Source organism: Neolamprologus multifasciatus, chromosome 18, assembly GCF_963576455.1.
Source record: "Neolamprologus multifasciatus chromosome 18, fNeoMul1.2, whole genome shotgun sequence".
Lineage (NCBI taxonomy): Eukaryota > Metazoa > Chordata > Actinopteri > Cichliformes > Cichlidae > Neolamprologus > Neolamprologus multifasciatus.
Window position 1 is genome coordinate 22,077,795 of NC_140456.1, and position 8,202 is coordinate 22,085,996.

General features: G+C 44.0%; 1 protein-coding gene across 1 annotated transcript in view; it reads left to right on the forward strand.

Annotated features, from left to right (window-relative positions):
• The window catches only part of LOC146497885 (potassium/sodium hyperpolarization-activated cyclic nucleotide-gated channel 2), a 38,492-nt gene extending 32,232 nt beyond the window's left edge, over positions 1 to 6,260 (forward strand). Inside the window, exon 8 of the mRNA XM_085139517.1 lies at positions 36 to 6,260. Coding sequence (XP_084995643.1) covers positions 36 to 985 — 950 coding nt within the window. The 3' untranslated portion in view covers positions 986 to 6,260. The remainder of the gene's footprint in view (positions 1 to 35) is intronic.
• Positions 6,261 to 8,202: the final 1,942 nt, after the last annotated feature.

The window sequence follows — 8,202 nt, forward strand, 5'->3', positions numbered from 1 at the left end:
TAGTAATTAGCCTGTGCTTTTATTTCTCTCTGCAGGTAAAAAGAACTCCATCCTGATGCACAAGGTGCAGCATGATCTCAACTCTGGTGTCTTCAACAACCGGGAGAATGAGATGATTCAGGAGATCGTCAAGTATGACCGTGAGATGGTAAAATTAGTAGACCTGCAGCGGCCACGGGCCATGTCTATGACCCCTTCGCTTGGCGGCATCTTTGCCCCTCCGGGTCAGCAGCAGACGGGCTCTGCTATCGCCACCCTCCAGCAAGCTGTGGCCATGAGCTTTTGCCCTCAGATGGCAAGTCCTTTGGTAGGTCCAGGGACTCTGCAGTCTCCACGCATGGTGCGAAGGTTTCAGGTGATGCAGAATCTCTCCAGTCCAGTCTCCATGTCTCCTCTGCAGTCTCAGCCCCCTCTGACGCTCGGAGGGGCATTTGGATCGGCAATTTCGAGTCCCCCAGTCCAAAGCCCGCTTGCAGCTTCAGGACGGACTTTCCAGCACATTGCAAGCGTGGGACCCTCTGGGTCCCAGCTGTCCCTAGTACAGCATCATGCACCAAGCCCCACACAGACCCAGCAGAGGCCTGCCTCACACAAGAGCACCCACTCCCTGCATATGGGGAGCTTGAGTCAGGACACCCGTGCCCTGTCGGCCTCCCAGCCTTCACTCCCCCAGGAAGGAACACCGCAAGCTGCCTCTGCAGCCCCTAGCCCCCCGCCCTCCACTCGCACCTCCAACACCTCCATTGGACCTCCGCAGCCCCCTCACTCCAGCATGCCAGGGCCCTCAGGGGTGGGGAGATCATCGGGAGCCCAACAGAGGGTGGCATTTGCCTCCACACCTCCTCCCACTGGACCTGCTGGAATGGGGGCAGTAGCAGCAGCTGCTGGATCAGGACCTCCAGACTCTGGAGCTCCCAAGAAAGATTCAATTGTCAGCCTTCCAGAGCTAGACTCTGCCAGATCCCGGCTGTCTTCCAACTTGTGACCCTGGTAGAGTTCGAGAAAGAGGCCTTTTTTGTAGGAGAATCCATTCGGTTTAGGTCAGTCCGGCTGATCTTTCAGCTTGCTGAATGACCAATCAGCTACCGCCAGCGCCACCAGTTATTGGACCTGGATGCACTGTGTGCTGGTGCCAGCAGAAGGAAAAGAGCTACTCAAAGTCTTGAGACACTTTGGCCAGGAGGAGTCTATACAATTAAGCTAGTATAACTTAAGGTTGAACTGGTCTAGTCTACTGTGCCAGCACCTTTAGTCTTAGTATCACCCCTTTCACTCTGCTTCCAAACACCTACTGTATATCGCTGTCTTTTCTGTAAAGATATGAAGAAAAGTATGATTGATGTAACTATTGCATACTGTGTAGAATCCATGCAATGCAATCTAGCAGGAGCTGGACTTAAACTGAAAATCAGGGACTTGAGGTCAAATGACAATGACATTTTAAGCGTCCAAAAGTGTTTTGAGTGTAACTTTTCTGTATAAGCTGTCGTAGCAAAAGAACACATTGCTCTTCATATTGTTTCAAATAGTAATGGAAATAGTGTTTTAGACCGCTGGTCGATCTTACATCGATGTGTAAATAGTTGATGAAAAAAGTACGGAAGGATGTTATATTCATCGTATCTACCCAAACCAAAGTTGAGCTTGAACACCAAGTCTGGTTGTGTCTGTATCAACTAAAAAAAAAAAAAAAAGAAAAAAAAAAAAAAAAAAGAAACATCGAAGAAAATGCCATTTATTTAACTGCCTTGATTCAACATTAGAAGCCATATATTTGGTTTGTGTGTATGTATACATGTGGGTGTAAGTGTGTGTGCGTGAGTTTGTTGATATGTTTTGGTTCTACTTTCAGAGAATGGACTCACACTCTACACTGCACGGTTGGTTTGACATGCCCATGGTGGTGCTGACCTGCTTTCGTGAAACACCTCTGAAGCCGGTCGGGTTACAATCAGCCACCCACCAAAGCCGGTTTGGTGGGTGGCTGATTGTAACCCTGAAGGCAAAGGTGGTTAAAATATCTGAGCTTTACTCGAAGGAAACATTTGTGAACAACCCATACTGTATACTTGCTTGTTTCTGTCTAGGTTTATTGATTAACACATGCAATATAATTCTGCAATACTCTACCCCGCCTATATATATAAATATATATGAATATAAATATCTATACATATGCTGTACAGGAAAGTGAACTTCTTTCTTTTTCATATTGTTTTGTTTTTAATGTGAAATCTTAAAGAATCCAGCAGCTATTGTGGCTTCACTTGAGGTATTGTAATCCAGTGACCATGTTGTTACCTTAACCAAAAATGCTTGAGAGAATGAAAGGACTTGTAGTGTAACTCTTATTTTGTTTTGTTTTGTTAACACTTGAGAGGAACAAACTGTTTAATTCTGGTTTCATGTCACAGGAAGAATCCACGCTTTGAGTTCAGCGGGTCAGAACCTTAAAAAGAAGGAAAAAAAATCAGTTTAGCTAAACTAATTCTCTCTGATGTTCAATTGTGAGATAAATGGGGGTTGAGGGTAGGCAATATGGGGGCATAAAATGCCTCACATGTAAAGAAAAAGACAAGAAAAAAAGAGAAAAAAACGTACTTGCTCTATATCAAAGTCTTTATGTGTCCCATTTCATCCGAAACTCCCATGAATGTCTCAACATTTAGGGTTGAGGCTTGGATAGCTGGTTATATTTACTCAAAATACTCTGATCCTGTTGAAACCTGAAATACTTCTCTTGCTGAATGTACGCCATACGAGAAGGAAGACAGCTAATCAGATATAAACTGCCATGTAAATAAAGGGACAGTGATTTAAAGAGGCTTTTATGATGCAAGGGGGGGGGGGGGTTGTGGGCATTGCTGTATGTGTTGCTGAGTGTCCGTGTGATCTTTTTTTTTATGGTTTAATGATGCTTCTCTGGGTTGAACATTGCTATATTTAACCTGTACCAGATCTACCACAGATCTGGTACAGGTTCAGATCTACTCTTCTTCTTCTTCTTTCTATTAGTTTATTTACTGAAGTGGGCGTGAACAAGAGTGAGTCGTAACAACTTTGATCTCCTTGGTCCAAAGTGAGCACTGAGGACGTCCAATTAAGCACCTTGTGTTGCACTACGACCTTGTAATCAAAATGAAAAATCGATGCTCCATTCTCTTAAAATGGTTGCAGTACTTCTCTCGGATCCATTATCTGGTTAAACTGTAAGGAAGGAAAGTGAATCCAATTGGGTTAGAAAATAGGCAGCTGATTCATTGTGTTAGACAAATACCATGTCCACCTTTTTCAGCTCTGAACATCGACAGAGTCTAATTGTAAAATCGATGCGATGGACATTTCACTCAGGTTTGCTACCTTTCCAGAGAGATGTATTGATTGCCGCAGCGTGGCTTTCCATTGATTTATGTAGACTTGTCTATCCTCCCATCATCCACTTGTTGATTTAACCGTGCTGAAAGGTTCCCCTTGAAATCTGATTGGCTCAGATAAATATGGAGGATCTACTGAAGTCGTAACCCTGAGATTGTTATTAGCGTAACACTCTGCCCGTTTGGTTGTGATCACTTATCCTGCGAGCTGTTTGAAACAAGGCGTAGGTGATTGTTTTTATCCAAGGGCTTCATTATATGGCTTGTAAATCCTGGCTCATTGTTACTGTAGAGCAGCCACATGTTCTCTTATCTGTTTAATTGATAACATGCACTAAACCTCGTTGTTTGTCATACCTTGGTTACAAAGCTGTGACCCTCCTTCATCAGCAACACTCTTTTTGTATTGCTTTTTTTTTTCCTATGGGAAAGGTACATGCCAAAATGCCAATATGATTGTGAATGAAGTCCATTTGAGTCAATGGCTGTTGTGCGCTTCAGTACTGTTCCAGTGCAATCATTTGGTCCTCTTCCCCAATCCTTTGTGCTAATACCAGAGTTTGCCCTATTAAGCTGCTATCAGGACTGTGCTGATATTATTTGAATGAGACCACAGTCAGTGAGAGCAAGATGGAAGGAGAGTTAAAGAGCTAATGTTTCAGGCAATATCAGGCGCCGTCTCTGTTTCATTGCATCCAACCGGTAGGATATGTGTGTAACTCACTCCCACTCAAAGGATGGCGTCCCAGACACTTTGATCAGTACCGCTCTGTTTGAACCCTCGGCCATGAGGCGGATACAGCCCTGGCCAAGCACATACTTCTGTCAGTTATCTGTCTAGTGTTCAGTCTGCTGGCTTAAAGCCACCGTCAGCATGTTGTGTGAGTGTATGTGTGTGTGATGTGGCGCTGTATTTGCCTGATGACAGGGGGTTCAAAGTGTGATTGTTTAATGGTTCTTCTACTGGGCCTTGCTATTTAGTGGGATTGAAAGCCCTCATATATGTTTGACACTGACTGACAATTATTGAGAATCCCTAAGTTTTAAACCTCTCATTCTTGCTGTACCAGTTGTTAAGGGTACCGAATGCCTTGGTGTTGACATGTTAGCAAATCAGGGTATTGTTTTTATTTGTAAAACTGTCTTTGAGTTATCAGTCTCTTTTGTTCGGTTGTTGTTTTTGCAGTTTGTTTTTACAATGTGCCCCATGCACACGGACTGTATATACCTTGTGCCTAGTACATCTAGTTTCCACATAGTCTATTTTTGTGGTTTGTATGTGCCTGTAAAAATGCAAATCTGTGTTCTTATTTTCAACTTGCAATATATGTAAAAAACAAACAAACAAAAAAAAAAACATTAGAAGAAGATTAGTATTGCTGAATTACGATGACAATGTCAGTATATACAATTTTCCCAGATACGGGAAACACAAAATTGCACATTTTTGTTGGTTTGAGCCTTCCAACACCATGCGCGCTGTACTCTGTACTCTCATGTTCTGTACATATGGTATACACAGAGATGTGGGGCACATTGTTGTGTTTTTACCACAGCCTGCTGTATAAGATACATTTTTTTTACAGTGAGAGGGTGAGCTCTGACAGGCTTCTGGTGGATATCGGCAGTCTAGACGTTAGCTTAGACGATCCGCTCACTGCAAAGAGCCAAAAATGACAGAAAGTAATAAACAAACTGTGGAGATGCTTGCACAATATCAATACAGTAACAGAAGTTGGCTGTGCACGTGCTGGAAACAACGTTCTTAAAACATATTGTTGCACAGCTATTTACACTCTGATGCTGGTTGCACACTGATCAAGTCTTTGCCATTTAAGAAAAGCTCTCTCTTAGGCTGAATTCGACTCATGAGCAGTCATGAGCTTGACCTACCATACCTTGGCAGATAATAGCAGAGTGCATGTTTGTATTTTTCTTATCTAAGCAGAGTTCTGTGTACAATTCTTAGTGGGACCTTCAAATCTAGACATTGTTGTGTACCAAACTACTGTACAATGATTTTATTTAGTCTAACAGTTAAACTTTTGTGTCGTAGCTACTGTAGCCTGCTTAGCTTACCTAAGCCTTCTCTCTGCTTCAGGACTCTGTGTGCTTGAGTTTGTGTGTGCGTGTGTGTGTTCCTGTGCCTTTCCTTCTATAATGTTGGTCCCACTTGAGAATATGATGCCATTTAGGGGGTTTTAAAAACCCACATGAAGCCGAGAGAGATGTGTGTTAAATGGTCACAACTACATTTGTTCTATAGAAGAGGGAAAAAAAAGAAAAAGAATGAAAGAAACCACTGTAATGCTCCAAGAAATCACTCTAGCACATCCCTAGACTTAGTAGCATTCCACAGCCTGCACGAATAGCTCAGTATGGGCATCCAGACACACTTTACCAGCACCATGTAGACGACAGCACAGATATCTGACACAGCATGTGTTCTCTCTCTCTTTGGAGGCCAGTCTGCAACCATCTCAGGCTGTGCTGTGCTTCTGCTCTTAACAGAACGGTTTAAGTATTTTGAAACTCCAGCTCTGTCTAAGTTGATGTCTACAACCCAGGACAACTCAGCTCCCAGCCCAAGCTGCAGTGCTACCAAATCAGTGTCAAAGGATTTAGATGGATACTTGGCATGCTTGTAATATTTGCCTGCATCCAGTCCTTGCAGACCGAGATGCTGGTGGCGAGGGCATGGGGCTGATTTGAACCTGTTTCTGAAAAGGCTGTCTTGTCCACCACCTCTGCTGGCCAAGAACACAGAGCCACACCCTGGTGTCTCTCAATAAGCTGGTCTGTCAGTCAGTGGCAATGTTGTTTAAGCATTCGTAAACAGACAATACATTGTTGTGCAATAAAAAGATGAGCGCATTGGCATACTTATCTCTGGGTGTGGACTTTTATTTGTCATCCGTCTCTGTTGGTTGGTGTTCTGTGTGTGTGCATGAACCTTTACCAAACTGCTGGAGTTACACTAGTTACTACCCCCACCCCAAACACACAGACACACACACTCGCATATGTGAACACACACACGCTCAACCTTAATCAGACAACCACCTTTCCACCTCCTTCTATCCCACATCAGATGAGATCTCTCTCTCTCCCTCTTTCTGCAGACAGGGGCTCTGCTGCATCCCTGATGAGGTGTCTGCGCTCAGTCTGAGAGCTTTCTGCTCTGTCTGTGTGTGTGTATACGAGCGAACACACGCACACAGCATTGCACAGCATTAAGTTCAATTTCTCTGGTACCTAAGAAGGTGTGCATGTACATTCAAGCCCTAGTTTTGTATTTGTCTGAGGGAAAGAGAGAGAGAGAGTAAATGAACCGGCGCTAGGAGTGTGCGCGCGTGTTTCGATGCGCGTGTCTGAAAGGGTGGGTGGGTGCGTCACAGAAGAGGGCAGTCCAAGGACACACTCCTCTGGCAGCCTGGGAGCAGCATCCACCCATTCCCTCTCTGTCTGTTTCTTTTCCTTTCTATGTATGCACACACACAAACACACTGCTGTCTGTCTCCTCAGTGATTATGCATGGCACAGTGAGATAGAAAGATTAAAATTACATGCAAGGTGAGATTTCACCACAGTGCTCTACACTGTTCATCTTGCCTCCCCAGCTCTACATGCAGGTGGTACAAATGCGGGAGAGGCCATCCGCACTGCGTGTCCGCACTTTTACCTTGACGTGACATAATGTCCTCTCTCTTCCGCTCTGTTGACACACACACACACACACACACACACACACATACACACTCCCTCTTTCTGTTTCATTGTAATTCAATGAACAGGCAATGTACTGGTAGTGGCTGCCGGCTGATACTACACCAAGTTGTGAAGCTATGTGAGTATATAGTTTCAGCCTTATATGGCCGAGGAGTGTCCTCTACCTTGTTTCCTCTGCAGTGCTGGTCCTCTACTTTGTCCCTGGCTGTCCTACTTCAATTAATCATATCAGCATCACCCGCACTACCCACCCTAGCTGTTTACCTCCAGAGGGCAATTTGCTTATTTAGCTCCTTACCGGTATCCTTCCCCTTCCCATCCATCTCCTTCCAGTTTGCCTTACTGCTCCGCACCCCCGTCTTCGTTCACGTCTCTCCCGGGATCTTCCAAGTAAGCAAAATCTACATTTCAGCTTTTTCAGTTCGCAGTAACAGGTGTAGCTGGGTATTGCTTAAACATTTGCAGGTGTTCTAGTGTTATGCATAGACAGCTGTGTGTGTATTAAAAGATACAAACAGACAGGCTCTGCCCCCAAATTCCCTATCCTCTGATGCTGCCGCACCTGCTTTAGCCTTGTCTCTCTGCTAAGGGGAGCATCTAGAGAGCACAGCTCAAATCTGAATACCAGGATTAGCATTTGGTCCAAGCTCTGACTCTGTGAGCGAGTCAGTGAGCTAGGCAGAGAGAAGGAGAGGGGGATACAGTAAATCATCTTACAGCTGCTGGCAGCTTCAGTACCATCACAGTTTGCTGGACAGCGGGTTGGGTGGAAGTGAGAAGTGCGTCAAGCTGAAATGATCAATAAAAAATAAAGCAGAGAGAGAAACAGGAAGAAAGGATCATGTGATCTTCTACAAGCTATGCCATTCATTAAAATAATAGTTTAAAAAATCTTGAAGCATTTGCTTTACTCCTCAGGAAACCATTGAAATGACTCTATGACACTTCTATGTCTCGTTTACATGAATGTAGCTAATTTACTCACAAAATTCTGCTATATGCTAATGTCATTTTAGTCCATCAATTCAATTTTATTAATATAGCACCAAATGATAACAACAGTCACTGGTTGGCACTTTATATTATAAGGTAAAGATGC